The 15703-nt window shown below is 49.8% G+C and overlaps 1 protein-coding gene across 3 annotated transcripts in view; it reads left to right on the forward strand.

Annotated features, from left to right (window-relative positions):
* The window catches only part of DAPK1 (death associated protein kinase 1), a 188731-nt gene extending 173940 nt beyond the window's left edge, over positions 1 to 14791 (forward strand). For all 3 annotated transcript variants that reach the window (XM_047103057.1, XM_047103053.1, XM_047103048.1), the window contains exons 21-26: positions 1261 to 1449; positions 3332 to 3529; positions 4709 to 4847; positions 6264 to 6384; positions 9195 to 9383; positions 12294 to 14791. In XM_047103057.1, coding sequence (XP_046959013.1) covers positions 1261 to 1449; positions 3332 to 3529; positions 4709 to 4847; positions 6264 to 6384; positions 9195 to 9383; positions 12294 to 13526 — 2069 coding nt within the window. In that variant the 3' untranslated portion in view covers positions 13527 to 14791. The remainder of the gene's footprint in view (positions 1 to 1260; positions 1450 to 3331; positions 3530 to 4708; positions 4848 to 6263; positions 6385 to 9194; positions 9384 to 12293) is intronic.
* Positions 14792 to 15703: the final 912 nt, after the last annotated feature.

The raw sequence follows: 15703 nt of genomic DNA on the forward strand, positions 1-15703 counted from the left end.
AATTCCCCTGGGAAGCCATCTGGCCCTGGACTCTTGTTTTCTGGGAGATTTCTGATTACTGATTCAATTTCTTTACTGGTTGTGGGTCTGTTCAAATTTTCTATTTCTTCCTGTTTCAGTTTTGGTAGCTTATATGGGTCTTCTGTCCAGGGTGCAAAGGTACCTTCTCCGTCAGGCCTGCCCTGCCACTTTTCACCACTAGAGGTCAGCAGTTAGCAAAAAATCATGTTTTCTTTCTATGATTTCAATCCCCGTGAAATTATTTTTTTAAGTTTATTTATTTATTTTGAGAGAGAGAAGAGAGAGCAGGGGAAGGGCAAACAGGGAGGTACAGAGAATCCCAAGCAGGCTCCATGCTGTCAGCATAGAGCCAGATGTGGGGCTTGATACCAGGAATAGTGAGACCATTACCTGAGCCCAAGTCAAGAGTGGGTCGCTTAACCAACTGAACGACCCAGGCACCCCCCACCATGAAATTATTATTTTAAAAATATTGTATAAAAACTCTTTCCTAATGAAAACTCACCGAGGTGTAGGAATGCCTACCTTTTACCAAATCCTGTCAGCTCTCCCTGGACAATCCTAGCCTGTCACTGTGTAGAATCTATTTGCAATCAACCTAACACCATCTCATGTACCAAGTGGTACCGCTTTACCTGCATCTGTCAGGGGCCAGGTGGGGACATTAATGGAAGGGCAGTGTCCTGGGCAAAAGTCAGGGGCTCATTCTAGAGACGGTGAAGCATCCAAGGCCTGGAACAGAAGGAAGCCGTTCCTCCCTTCGGGCTGTAAAGACAAGAGGAAGAAATCGTGTTCCTGGGAAAGCTGGACCCCAGGGGTGAAGCCGCTCGGGTGTCTAGAGTCACAGACACACAACTGGAATCAGAGAAGCAGCCTGGAGTGATGGGGGTTGGGGAGGACGCCTGGGCCTTCTCTCCCTGCAGCCTGTCCAGGGCCTCCCATTGGTTGACCCCAACCAGAAGCCAAGTGGCCGGGGGACCCCAGAGATGCAGCCCATGGGATCCGTCTCTGGGGCCCAGAGCAGCTCAGGAAAGGCACGTGGGAGGTGCAGCAGCCAGAAAGAATCCAGGCAACATCCCTGAACCGCTGCCGCATAGCACACGGGAGGGGTCCACACAGCCCAGCAGGGGGTGGGGACGAGAGAGTGTCGTGGGAAGGGGCAAGGCATGGTGAGGAGGGAGGGGCTCACGCACACACGCCGCCCTGGGCGGGGTCTCACTGCCTCCTCTCCTCCTGCAGGCTCCGTGAGCATCAGCAACCTGTACCCGGGCTGCGAGCACGTGAGCGTCAGGAGCCGCAGCATGATGTTCGAGCCGGGTCTCACCAGGGGGACCCTAGAGGTGGTGGTGGCCCCACCCCAGCACCCGCACTGCGCGGCCGATGACCAGTCCACCAAGGCCATCGACATCCAGAACGCCTATCTGAATGGTACAGTAGCCCCCCCATCGCACCGGGGAGCGCGCCCAGAGTCCCTTTGCCCGGACTGTAAATCACCCCCCCAGGGGGCCTCTCCCGCTGCATGTGTCACAGCCCCACGAAGGACAGAGGAAGAGCCGCACAAAGTGACCTTGGGATGACCCAGTGAAGCGTGGCTGGTCAATACCCCTAGTGAAACCAGACACCCTGCTGTCCTGGGCACCTAGCAAAGCCCCAGGCACACAGTAGGTGCTTAATAAATGACTGCTGAGTAAATCAATACATTTTCTAGGCAGAACCAAACATCCACTTGGATGAGAAAACTTATAAAATATAATCCCATTAGAAGATTGACAAATGCAAGTATGAGAAGAGTGATTCTTGAATACATCTCCACTCATGGCTGATGCTATGATACAGGCCAGGCAGTTTTTTCCCACAGGCAAAATTTCAAGTGCTCTCAATCATTTCCAAGGGGGTGAAGCTTTAAATGTTACCAGGGAAGGTTTACTATCTCCATCAACCACTGAATCCTTGGTGCTGCACCTTCCGAGCTCCCAGGAACCCCAGTTGGGCCCATGTCACTTGAACACCAGCTTCTGCCCTGTTGAGATGCAGTTTAGAGCAGGGATCAAGCATTTTCTTCGAGACTCATCTGTGAAGAGTGTATGAGCCGATGTTCATTCGAGTGCCTGGTAGAGTGGCACAGGAGAGGCGCTCAGAAAATGGCACTCGGGAGCATCTTCATGGAGGTTCTGCTGGCCCCAGTGAGGTGGCATTGAAGTCCATGGGCATTGTGCTATCCTAAAAGCTGAGTACTCTCCGAGGTCCCGGAGCTGAGTTGGCATGCTTCATAGGGAGAGGAGAAGTGTGTCCTCAGCACCCCACAAGCCTTCACCCAGCTCCTCCATAACTCCCTCCTGCCCCAGGTCTGGCTCTCAGTGCTCCCCATTCTCAGAGGACTCAAGACCATATTCCAGAACCCCTCACTCCAAGGTCTCAGCTGCCAGACTTAGAGAGTCCTATCCCCAGGAGTGTGTGTGCTCCTAGAGGGGGCTCCAGAAGAGCCACGGATCTTCCAAATTGTTGACTACAGAATTTCTGGCCCAAAATAAGCACTGAGGGTAGAATTAGGGAAAGAGAGCCTGAAATCCTACAACGTAAGTGGTCCTGCCATGTCCCCCCAGAGGCTGGTGGGTGGGTGGTCACTGTCTTGCTGGGGTGTGGCCATGTAGGGGTGGGGCGGTCCTGTGTCTGGATGGTCACTGCAAGGTGCCAGGTGCCTCAGGAAGTGCAGTCAGAGTCTCACGCACAGACACTTCTACAAAAACCCTCTGCACCCACACTCAGGTATGTGGGAGCAGCTGCCCCCCACGCTGGGTGACCTCACGGACCCCCACCTCCTCACGCTTTCACCCACATCCTTCAGGTGCGGAACTGCAAATCAACTGTTGTGTCTTTCCCCTGTGCAGGCAGCCTGCTGGCTCCTGACCCACCTGAATAGGTCACTAACTCACCTGTGGAAGGTGAACATGGTCATCACTAAGCCAGAATTAAGTTACATGTCGTAGTGACTTTTATGTTCAACGTCGTATACCCTGTCATGTTCCAAAAAGAATTTATACGTATGTGAGGATACGGAATCTTATCATGTACGTTCTCTGTGTGAGTTTGTTGACGGGGAACCCAAGGCGGCATCTTGCCCTGACTCCTTCCTTGTGAGGAGGAATCCCTGGGGGGAGAGAAGGAATGCATGTGTCTCCGAAGATGCAAAGATAAACAGGTCGATGCTACGGACATCACTCTTTCCCTTGGTGGTCACTAAGGTGCAAGCAAAATGGTGATTGGCACTTGTTGGTGCTGTTTCAGACAGTAATCTTCATTCTGTCTGTAGGAGTTGGTGATTTCAGTGTGTGGGAGTTCTCTGGAAATCCAGTGTACTTCTGCTGTTATGACTATTTCGCTGCAAATGATCCCACGTCCATCCACGTCATCGTTTTCAGTCTGGAAGAACCCTACGAGATCCAGTTGAACCAAGTGATTTTCTGGCTGAATTTCCTGAAGTCTCTTGTGCCGGTTGAAGAACCCATAGGTAAGCCAGCACGTCCTGGTGGAGAGTGCCCTTCCCGTGGGCCGCTCAGCCACTTGGGGGATCTACAGCTCAGGGCTAACAGTGAGGCTTCCTTGGTGGTTGCTTCCTGTGACAAGATTCCCACTCTGGATGTTTCCGCAGGGAATTGTTACATGATTGCATTCTCCTGCCTCAGAGACCAAGTCTGAGGGATTTCTAGAGAGCTGTTTTTCGCTTTCTTCCTATACTTTAGAGCTGTGGTCACTTTTGTTGGGTAGAGGTGGACTCCTCCCAGAGATGGCCTCTGTGTCTCTCTACCTAATGATACGTAATTAATAAGCAGAATGAACCCCCTTCATTCTGTGTTTCCATCCAGAACGGAAGGGTCCCTATTGACTGAAGGCATTATCTTAACTTTATTCCTAGAGCAGAAAATAGCGCGGAATACGCTTTTGTTCCTTTGTACAAAACAGAGGGGTGCCTGGGTGGCTCAGTCAGATGAGCATCTGACTTCGGCTCAGGTCATGATCTCCTGGTTCATGAGTTCGAACCCTGCATCTGGCTCTGTGCTGACAGCTCAGAGCCTGGAGCCTGCTTAGGATTCTGTGTCTCCCTCTTTCTCTGCCTCTCCCACCTCCCCCTGTCAAAAATAAATAAACATTAAAATTTTTTTTTTAAAAAACAGAATTGGGCAGCCTTTCATGGTGGAAACACAACTGGGCTATCAATTTTTTTTTTTTTTTGATTTCCTATAAAAGTCAAATAAGTGGACTTAACCCCCTCAGAGTACATCCACTCTGACTCTCTTTCTCATTCTTTCTGGTGTTTTCTTTCCAAAACACTCTCCCCACCAGAGGCTATCTGTGTGCACCACCACAGTCCCTGTTTTGGACATTTCTGGGTGTAGCTGCACTCACAGAGCTTTCTAGGTCTTAGAAAGGTGCCTTTGCTCAGAGCCATATTTCCTCTCACTGGGCAAGCAGGGCCACTTGGGGGGACATCTGAGAAGCTGTCTTGAGTTCTGGTGCTGGTCCACTTCTGAGCTGCCCTCCCCGAGGACCAGGAAACCCACTCTTGGCTGGGCCAGGGCCTTCTTGAGGTGACCCTGCACACGGGCTGGCCAGCACGCCCTGTCTTACCTGCCTTGGAGACAACCAGGAAGGACAACCCGCCTGTGAAACGTCTGTTCTCTGCCCTCAGCCTTTGGTGGCAAGCTGAAGAACCCGCTCCACGTCGTGCTGGTGGCCACCCATGCCGACATCATGAACGTGCCTCGGCCGGCTGGAGGCGAGTTCGGGTACGACAAGGACACGTCCTTGCTGAAGGAGATCAGGAACAGGTGAGGGCACTGCTGGGGACAGGGGCCATCTCACAGAGCTCACGGACACTGGAGGAAGGAATCAAAGGCCTCCTTTGCTTGGTTGACTTTGTGGCGTAGATTTCATTTTTTATCAAAACGCTGAAAACACAACAAATGCAACCAAAGTAAAGGCCACGGGATGTAAAACAACAGACTTATCACCTCCTTCCTCACCTCCCGGTACCACTGCCCAGGGGACCTTCTGTTAGGAGTTGCATGCGTCATGTCTCAGCTTTGTGGAGGCAATTATAATCGACAAATCGTATTTTAAGATACTTGAAGTGCGTGTCACGGTGATCTGATGCACATTATGAGAGGACGCGCCCGTCTAGTTAGTTAGCACATCTGTCACCTCACATGTTTCTCTGTCTTTGCTTTTTATTTATTTTTTGGTGAGAATGGTTTTTGTTTTTTGTTTTTTTGAGACTTCAGAACTGATCATGTATTGAGTCACTAAAAGTAGGCAATAAATATGTCCCCCGCCCCCTGGAAAATGGTAAGAAATTTCCACAGGCATGGCAGAAGTTTGAATTCTGGGTGAGAATGTTTAAGTTCAACCCTTAGCAAGTGTTAGTCGTATAATACAGTGGCTTCGACTGTTGTCACCATGCCTGACACAGATGCGCGGTTCTTTTTGTTGTGTTGGCTCTCAGTTCCTCTGATGACTGTCATCTTACCACCGAGCAGTACTTCTCAAAGTCTAAGTTGCCACTCACCAGGGGCTCGTGACAGTCACCTGGGGGTCCTGACCTGGTCACGAAAGTGGGATGGACAGGAGGGGAAAATACCAGAGTGCCTTTCCTGGCAAGCATTTATGGAAAACTTTTGTTTCACTGAGCAGTATGAATGTGCATGGGTCACGGTGTAGAAACGTGTGGTTTTACTTCGTGTTTGGCCAAAAAACGTTGAAGCTGCATCTCTATATAATCCTCCAGTAACACAAACTATTGGTTTATCTAATGCAGACACTTCCCTGTTGTCCTCCTGATAGGAAAAAGAAGGCTCATGCTAGTATTTTCCATTGAGGGAGTGGCCTTCATGCCTACCCTCTGCTCTTACCCGTCCCTCTGTAGTGGCCTCCGTCCTCCCAGCATCCGAGGTGAGAGCATGGGCCTCACCTGTGCTGCATCAGGGGACCTGAAGTCTTCCCATACTGTGTCCCTGCCAATTTGTGCAACCTGAGCCACCCCCCCCCCCATCCATAGGACTGGGAGCTCAGGGGTCCCAGGCCTCACACCACCGTAATATGACCAGCCAGTGGACAGTGGGGAGGGGGCAGCCTCTTCAAAGTCACCAGGACATTCTGGCTTCAGATCAGCTATACAGGAGCCTGGTGTCCATGGTGACACCTGGTGAGACCGCATCACCCTGATGAGGCCACTGCCCTTCCCTTAGGTTTGGGAACGATCTTCACATTTCAAACAAGCTGTTTGTTCTGGATGCCGGCGCATCGGGCTCTAAGGACATGAAGGTACTGCGAAGTCACCTGCAAGACATTCGGAGCCAGATTGTCTCGGTGAGTGTGCTGGAGAGGCGGTAGCTCCACCTTTGCCCACACCATCCAGTCACCCCGGAGCTGGCCTCTTCGTGCTCCTCTTGGTTAGATTCGGTTCTCAGGGGACCCAGCACGAGGCGGATGCATGGCTGTGTTTGTGTCCCACTGGTCTACAACAAGGAATGAAAAGTGAGAAGCAAGGACGTGGCCAGGAGATGAGGGAAGTTAGGAGCGAGGGCCCCACCTTAGAGCATATGGGATTCTGACGGTGTTAATGGTTAGTTTATAAGTGACATTGCCTTTTACAAATCATAAAAACTGCCCAGAAGTGAGTTACTGTGAAATGCTTAGAAAATGCAGAACAATAGAAGAACCATCACCAGCAAGATTTGTTGAAGGACATAAAGTAATAGATACTCAAACGAACTGAAATGTGCTCGTGGAGGGCAAGATCTTACTCAACGTTTCGTTTTCACAAGTTATATAAACTTAGTCCGGTACCGGCCAGCAACTCATGGGAATGAGGAAATTGGGTGTTTTGTCTTAAAATTTCAGCGGAAGGATAAATAAGGCATATTGTAAAGGCTGTGTAACTAATAAATCCAAAATCAAGAAACCAATAGATGGAATAAATTAGTGAATACAGAAGTAAAGCACAACATCTACAGAAATTTAATAGAAAACAAAGGTGTTATTTCAGTTTGGGGGAAGATGTTTATTTCATCAGTGATCTGACACGACTGGCTATTAGTCTAGAATGAAGTGAGATTGAATTCTTTTCACTACAAATCCCCAGAATAGATTGTGGGTGGATTCAAACATATAAATGTAAAAAAGAAAAAAAAAAAAAACACAGCAGTATCTTGAATGTGTATTTAAAATAACTTGATTGTGCTTTGGAAAACCCTTTCGGCAATATCGAGGACCCTAGAAGTTTTCGCAGAAAATATACCTATTTGACATTACAAAAGCTAAAATTTCTTTTCTGGCAAATAAACTCCATAAACAAAGTTAAAAGGAGAAATCGGCTGGAAAAATTACTCTCAGTGCCTCTGACACGTAAGTTTCTAATGTATAATATTCAAAAAGTTCTCCCCAACTGATGAGAAAGGATAAACACCTCCAAGGGCAAAATGTTCCCTGGAAAGTTCCTGCTGCCCCAGCCTGCGTGTAGATGAGGAGGCTGTGTCCATCCTTCCCTGGGTGGGGAGTGGCCCCTCCAGTTACAGCTTACTCCTTCTCTGCTGGGAAATGCCCCCCATTCACAGCACCAGGCTCCAGTTCCAGACGTGCTTTTGGAATCTTCAAGAAACCTCTGGGCTCTCCTGAAGCCTGCCTGGCCCCTGCCTTCTGATGGGGGCCCCACTATGGCATAGAGGGTGAGTGGGGAGTAGTCTGGGGGAGCTCAGAGGAAGCCAGTCGCAGAGAGCAGTGGCCAGTGATCTGGGACAGAGGTCTGTGAAGGACCAGCACCTCCCCACCTGGTGGTGGTGGCGTTAGGGCCTCTATGATAGGCTGTAGGGCTTCCCTGAAGTTTTGAGCTGAGGTGTGGTGAGATTGTCTGCTTCCCAACCCCAACCCTCAATTCCTGAGGCCAAGCAGGCAGAACCCACCACAGACTGCCTTTATCCTTGGGAACTTTGTTTTAGAAACAGGGAGTGGAATTTAGCTGACATAAAGGTGGGATTCGAGAAGAGACTGCCTGGTTAATGATGTAGAGCAGCGGTTGGTTTTGTTTTTGTTTTTGTTTTTAATTAGGATGGTGTGCGGATTATATGGGCCTGTCACATAGATGATTTATTTCATCAAATTAAAAGATTAAAAACCTATTTCAAGGGGGGTGAGGGGATGGGCAAAATGGGTGAAGGCGGGTGGGAGATACAGCCTTCCAGTTGTGAAATGAATAGGTCACAGGGATAAAAGGCACAGCATAGGGAATCTAGTCAATGGCATTGTAATAGTGGGAGGTGCCATAGCTACACTTGTGGTGAGCCCAGCATAGCCTACGGACTTGTCCAATCACTGTGTTGCGTGCCTGAAACGCATGTAACCTTGCATGTCAACTATACTCAAATAAGAATTTTAACAAATTACGAAAAAAGAAAGCTGTTTCAAGCCAATTACCAAGAATTAGTCTAATTTGAAATAGTATTTCCACAGCAATCCCACAAATACTTAATATACTGGTAAAAACCCACTACAGTATTGCTGATGACAGTTCATCTCTTTTCCTCTTCCTTTGCTCATAAAATTAACCATCATCTGGCTGAAACAGTCACTCCCGAGGAGGGGGGAGGGGGCACACAACTTTAGGAGTTGGGGAACACTGTGATTGAGTCCAAGAGCATTATTGTGAAGCCTTGCCACCTGTTTAATCATTAGCAATAGAAATGAAAGCATCCATGGGGTGCTCGGGTGGCTCAGTGGGTTAAGCGTCCGACTTCGGCTCAGGTCGTGATCTCCCAGTTCATGAGTTCGAGCCCCGCGTCGGGCTCTGTGCTGATAGCTCTGAGCCTGCAGCCTGCTTTGGATTCTGTGTCTTGCTCTCTCTCTGCCCCTCCCCCATGCACATTGTGTCTGTCTCTCAAAAATAAACAAATGTTAAAAAAAAAAGGAAGAAGAAATGAAAGCATCCATACCATTTTACCCTCGCAAATGGATTTTGTTTAGAGGCAACACTTTAACAAAAGAACCGCCCGGTACCCAACCAAAAAGCACTAACTCATGCGAAGTATTTTTGCAATAGTGCAGGAAAGAGCGCCAAGCTTTCTACCATCTCCAAGGGAGTCCCCTCAGCTGCAAATTGACCTGTCTTGTGCTGCGTGTCCTAGGTCTGCCCTCCGATGACCCACCTGTGTGAGAAGATCATCTCCACGCTGCCTTCCTGGAGGAAGCTCAACGGGCCCAACCAACTGATGTCACTGCAGCAGTTCGTGTACGATGTGCAAGACCAGCTGAACCCCCTGGCCAGAGAGGGGGATCTCAGGCGCATAGCCCAGCAGCTCCACAGTGCTGGCGAGGTAGGGGGCTGGAGACCAGGCAGGGGTCTGGGAGGGGCTCGGGAGATTGGTTTCTGTCCCCACTGTGAAGGTGGTTTGAGCCGGGAGAGGCAGAGTGGAAACTGCCCGATGACCCATAATATATCCAAACATGTGGCGATCACAGAGGCTTCGGTGATCTTCTGAACTGTGGTTCTCTGCTCTCCCATGCACCCTAAGAGCTGGTGTTTGGTTTTCTTCTGATGCGTTTGTTTTCCAGCTTGTGTCAGGGAGCACAGTTTCTACCACACTGGGCATCTGGGCCTCTCCTCTCCTCCGGGGGCGTCTGTTGCTTAGCTGTGGTTCCTGCAGCCTCTGGCCTGGGCTGTTATCTGCTCCACACAGACTCCTGGGTTCACAGATGGTCCAGAAAAGGCAATGACAAGAGCCTGTCCAGAGACACTAAGGCCCAGCAAGCAGTGTCCCCAGAAATGACAGCCTTTCCCAGAAATGGGAATCTTTGCTCCCACTCATGTGGCATCCAGATCGCTGTTCTATTTGCATCCCGGGAGAGGGGAGCTGGCCTTTGTATCCCTCTGTCCTGTGACATCCGGGGACAGTTTAGGCTAGTCCGGGCCATAAAAGGCAGTTCTGAACGTGAAAGCCCAGAAGCAGTTCTGAGATTTTTAGACCCCAGGAGCTTCTTTCCTGTGCAGTCTCAGTCCCACCTCTGACTTGAGGCCAGTGCGTGTAAATCATAGAGACTTGAAATTACAACTGAAATTACAACTGAACTAGAGTGTCATGCAGTGACAGCATGAGCCTCTGAACTTCACTGAAACTACCAGTAATCTATAGACCTCTCCAGCAGTACTTTAAAGTCATTGAATTTGGGGCGCCTGGGTGGCTCTGTCGGTTTAGCGTCTGACTTTGGCCCAGGTCGAGATCTCACGGTTTGTGAGTTCAAGCCCCAAGTGGGGATCCGTGTTGACAGCTCTGAGCCTGCAGCCCGCTTCGGATTCTGCGTCTCCTTCTCTCTCTGCCTGGTAGATTTCCCCGCCCTTGAGACTTCAGTGAGTGATGAAGTGAAGACTTGATGGTAGGAGTAAGGAAGGGAGATATCGGTCAGGTGGCCCCCTCTGCTTGGCCACCAGCCTCTCCCCCAGTGCTATTACTGCCTGCTAGTGAGGAAGGCCCGAGTCCTATGCACATCTCACCACTTATCCTCATGATGCCTGTTTCTGCTCCCGGATCCCTCACTGCCCTTGGTCATCTGTCCCCTTCACCTCCTCCAGTGTGGCCAGTGTCTCAGCCTGTCTCCCGTGATCCTGAGGGGACGGCAGTGCCCAGGGTTGAACTGCAGATGATGTCCCCACCAAATGCCTTATCAAGAAATAGATGCTCTACCCTCCAGGAACTGTCAACCTAGGGACCGGTTTGAACAGAATCATATGCAGAGGGTGTTTCAAAGCTGTCACCGGAGTGTGGACCAGAAAGTACTCTTGGTACAAACAGTGAAGAGCCTCAGACTCTGTGTGAGAACAGAGTGTCCCTTGGGTCAGCACTGTGTGTAGACCTGGCCCTGAACAGGGAGGGAGGAGAGGAGGGTGAGTGTTGCAAAGAGACCAAAGTTGTCTCTGCTTTTTGTCATATTTCTTTCTTTCAGGCTTTTGCTTTCTAAAGAAATAAAGGGGTCAGGTAAGCTCCAAGTCTCCTCTGGCCATCTACTATAGTCTCCTTCTTCTCTGCCCTCTCCAGGGTGCTTTCCAGACCTTTTCTCCTATGCGTGTTAAAATTTTATATCGTGGACTCATATAACAGTTTGAATCTCTCTTTGAAAAATCTCAAGCCTTTAGGGAAGTTGCAGGAGTAGCTCAAAGAATCTTCATCTACTTCACACTTAAATTAACCAGTTGTTTACATTTTGCTCCATGGGCTTTGTCTCTTTCTCTTCTATTTATTTACTTATTTATTTTGCAAATATCCTGACATTTCACCCCTCAGTACTTTAGCCTGGATCTCCTAAGCAGCGGGGTGTTTTCCCACTGTTACAGGGTGGAGGACGGACAGTCAAGTATCCCCCACATTGAGACCAGAAAAACAGAGCAGGTGACTCCTTATAGTTTACACAGTTTTAATTGGGGTAACTTCCTAACCGGGGAGATATGGCAGGCAATGATCTTGCTGTGCTGCTGTTCTCCACAAAGTCTGGACCTTACTCTACAGATGTGATAGAGCGAGGGTTGCACAGAAGGGCGGTGCGGTGAGATCAAAGAGTCCGTGTGCAACTTACTGACCTCTAACATCGAATTAGATCTCCTGGCTCCACCTGTGTGTCAGGAAAGGGAGAGACTTTGTTATCTTTAACAAATCTCCCGGGGTTGGGGCGGGGCAAAGCCAGCTTCTCACCCTCCTGGCGGTGTCGGGCACGTCTAAGGTATGTATATCAGTCTCCAAGAGCCCCGGGAACACGTAGCCGAGGGCGTCAGCGAGTGGACGTGAACAAGATGGAGTGCTGAGGATAACCATACAATGATCACATCCCAGAAGCACATAGATGTGACCTTGTTATTGAATGTATAGTTCGCTCTCCAGTGTTTGCCACTTGTCCCAATAATTTCTCTTTTATTCGTGTATTTCGGGATGTAGAGCCCCGTCAAAATTTACTCATTGCATTTACCTGCCATCTCTCTCTCTTTTTTGTCTTTGAATTTATTACCTTGACCTTTTTTTAAAAAGTCAAAGGTAGTCCTTTCAGAATCTCTCTTATGACCTTCTCAAGCTGGCGTTTTGGCTCAGTGTTTGATTTCTGAGATCCATGAATGCCCTGGGTCGTTTTTTGCAACATGCGCACAGATTTTATCATTGCTCGCCTCCTTCAGTGCTCTGAACAGCTGGTGCCTCTGGCCCTCTGTGTTCCCTTGTGTGACCTCCTGTTGTCCCTTCTGGCAGATCAACATCATGCAGAGTGAAACGGTCCAGGACGTGTTACTCCTGGACCCCCGCTGGCTCTGCACCAATGTCCTGGGGAAGCTGCTGTCCGTGGAGACCCCACGGGCCCTGCACCATTACCGGGGCCGCTACACTGTGGAGGACGTTCAGCGCCTGGTGCCTGACAGCGATGTGGAGGAGCTGCTGCAGATCCTAGATGCCATGGACATTTGTGCCCGGGACCTGAGCAGCGGGACCATGGTGGACATCCCTGCCCTCATCAAGACTGACAACCTCCACCGCTCCTGGACAGATGAGGAGGATGAGGGGAGGGTCTACGGGGGCGTGCGTATCGTCCCCGTGGAACACCTCACCCCCTTCCCATGTGGCATCTTTCATAAGGTCCAGGTGAACCTCTGTCGGTGGATCCACCAGCAGAGCACCGAGGGAGATGCGGACATCCGCCTTTGGGTGAATGGCTGCAAGATTGCCAATCGCGGGGCCGAGCTGCTGGTGCTCCTGGTCAACCACGGCCAGGGCATTGAGGTGCAGGTGCGAGGGCTGGAGACGGAAAAGATAAAGTGCTGCCTCCTCCTGGACTCCGTGTGCAGCACCATGGAGAACGTCATGGCCACCACTCTCCCAGGGTTGCTGACAGTGAAGCATTACCTGAGCCCCCAGCAGCTGAGGGAGCACCATGAGCCCGTCATGATCTACCAGCCACGGGACTTCTTCCGGGCGCAGACCTTGAAGGAGACCTCGCTGACTAACACCATGGGCGGGTACAAGGAAAGCTTCAGCAGCATCATGTGCTTTGGGTGTCACGACGTGTACTCACAAGCCAGCCTAGGGATGGACATCCATGCATCAGATCTGAACCTCCTGACCCGGAGGAAACTGTGTCGTCTGCTGGACCCGCCCGACCCCATGGGGAAGGACTGGTGCCTTCTGGCCATGAACTTGGGTCTCCCCGACCTTGTGGCAAAGTACAACACCAATAACGGGGCTTCCAAGGAGTTCCTCCCAAGCCCGGTCCACGCTCTGCTCCGGGAATGGGCCTCCTACCCCGAGAGCACGGTCGGCGTCCTCATGTCCAAACTGCGGGAGCTGGGGCGTCGGGACGCAGCAGACTTTCTACTGAAGGCGTCCTCAGTGTTCAAAATCAACCTCGATGGCAATGGCCAGGAGGCCTATGACTCCAGCTGTAACAGTGGCACATCTTATAATTCCATCAGCTCCGTCGTGTCCCGGTGAGGGCAGCCTTTGGCTTGGGCAGGGTGTCTTCGGACTGCAGAGCAGGGGGATGCAGCCCATAGTCCCGGCAGAAATTCCGGCATCCCTCCCTGTGCCCACATCCTGAAGGTCCCCGCCCTCCCTCCTGCTTCACCAGTTTCTCTGCCACTACCTCCCTCCTCCCACACATTCCACTGTGTGTGAACGGTCTTTGTAGTTGCAGAGCAGACTGTCCTTTGGCCAATTGAGAAGCCAGTATCCCTCCTCCCTGTGTCCTAGATCATCTCTCTTCCGCCAGCACCTTGCTTCTTACTGATAATTTTACTGGAATTCCTAACTTTTCAATGAAATTTTTTTAACTACTGTATGAATTGTCCTAAAAAAAAAAAAAAAAAAAAAAGCACATGTATCCCAAATGTGTTTCTTATAGTCTTTTCCTTGTCAGACCATGTCCTCGTCTTATCCCTTTGATATTTGTAGGACAGACTCCCATGTGTGGAATCCCACTGTCTGACTGACAGACAGACAACGTGTGAGGCCTTTGCAGAAGAGGCTGTGTCTGAGACCATCCAGGGAACGCTCCCTTTCTGTCCCCTGCTGTCTGCTGATCACCGCCTGAGGTGCTCCCCCCTGAGTTGTGGTTTTTCCAGAAATTTTTGTGTTTCATTTCACACGGAAAGGCGAGGAAGGAATCCTCTTCTAGAGTGATTTCACACACAGTGTTGTTTTCATGGTAAGACACGTCCTTGCTGCTCTTGTGTAAACGTCAACGTTGCGCGTCCACGCGGAACCCGCAGAGTGTCCGCTGATCATTCCCGCTCATCTCAGGTAGAAGGTGACACAGCTGCAGGAAAGGAAGGTCTGCGGGAGGACTCAGCAGACCCCTGACTCCTGCTCGGTGGCAGTCCGCTGTCATTTGCGCGGAGCAGATGGTGTTCACATGTGGATCCTGGTTCGATGACTTCCTGTCTGTGAAGTCCGACAAAGAAGGCGAGGAAGCGAGATTTCCTGCGGTGATTTTAAGTAGTGATGGAGTTTTAGGTTGAAGTGAGGGAACACGTCCTAATTCTTCTGTCCTGAGAAGCGTGTAATTTTAATGTTACATTACATGTGTGTATATGTGTGTATATATATATATATATATGCATTATGTATATACATATATATGAATACAGGTATTTTTACTTAATCTATACAATGTAGTAAAAAGATGTTGGTTTTTCTTTTCTGTTCTCTTTTTTTTTTCTTTTCTTTTTTTAAAAATATAAATAAACTATTGCTTGTTGCATTTGATTGTTGGTCTTTAATTCAAAAGGAATCCTTTATTCTGTTTTTTTCTTCAGTCACCAAAACCCCACATGGCGGGGCAAACCAAACTGAAGTCCAGAAAGTCAGTTAACCTAAACTCCGGTGTGGAAACAGCTGGCTCATTGGGGGGGGGGGGGGCATTAGTACTAAAGTTGGGGATGGTAGGGGGAAGCAGGAGGAGCCCGGATGGTTTTCACACTGTTGTCACTTGAAGAAGGGAATCCCTTCTGTTGTCCTTGGGTGACCCAAACACCACTGGAGTCCTTGAGTGCCGCCCCGGGCCTGTGGGGAGGTTCCTCTGTCTGTACAGAGGTGCGGGGACCAACCCACAGGAGTAAGAGATAAACCTACTGCCAAAGACGCGTATCTTCTGTCCTTCCGGACAGAGCCCGTGGCCCAGGCCATGTATTGGAAATGCCAGCTTTGACCTGCATGGAAGCACTCAGTGACAAAACCCGCATTTAGTAAAACCTCAAGACTTTTTAAAAATACATTGACAAAGAAAAACGTTTGGAAGGAAAAAGATTAAAACGGTAATGATTTTCTCTGTGGGGCTCATTTCCATTTTTCCAAATTGTCCACAATAAACACGGTCTAGTTACATTAGGAAAATAAATGAATGAAATAAAACTAAAAGCTACATAGACACGCCTGAAAAGGATGGCACTGAGATCGAAGCTGTGGTCACCTTACAAAAGACGCGTTTATCCTGTGTCACCTCTGTCCAGAGTGGCCACTTCACTCTCTCCTGCTTCAAAGAGTGTCACGGGAGTGACATGACACCAGGCCACTGAAACCCCCAGGCACAGAGTAAGTCTCTGGTATCACCTGTATGTAAAATCTCAGAGAAGGATGTGACTGGGGCAACCTTGGGTCCCAGAGCAGCCCTA

This window comes from Lynx rufus, unplaced genomic scaffold (genome assembly GCF_022079265.1).
Source record: "Lynx rufus isolate CCGP_SWC_20201006 ecotype Redwood Valley unplaced genomic scaffold, mLynRuf1.p SCAF_10, whole genome shotgun sequence".
NCBI classification, from domain to species: domain Eukaryota; kingdom Metazoa; phylum Chordata; class Mammalia; order Carnivora; family Felidae; genus Lynx; species Lynx rufus.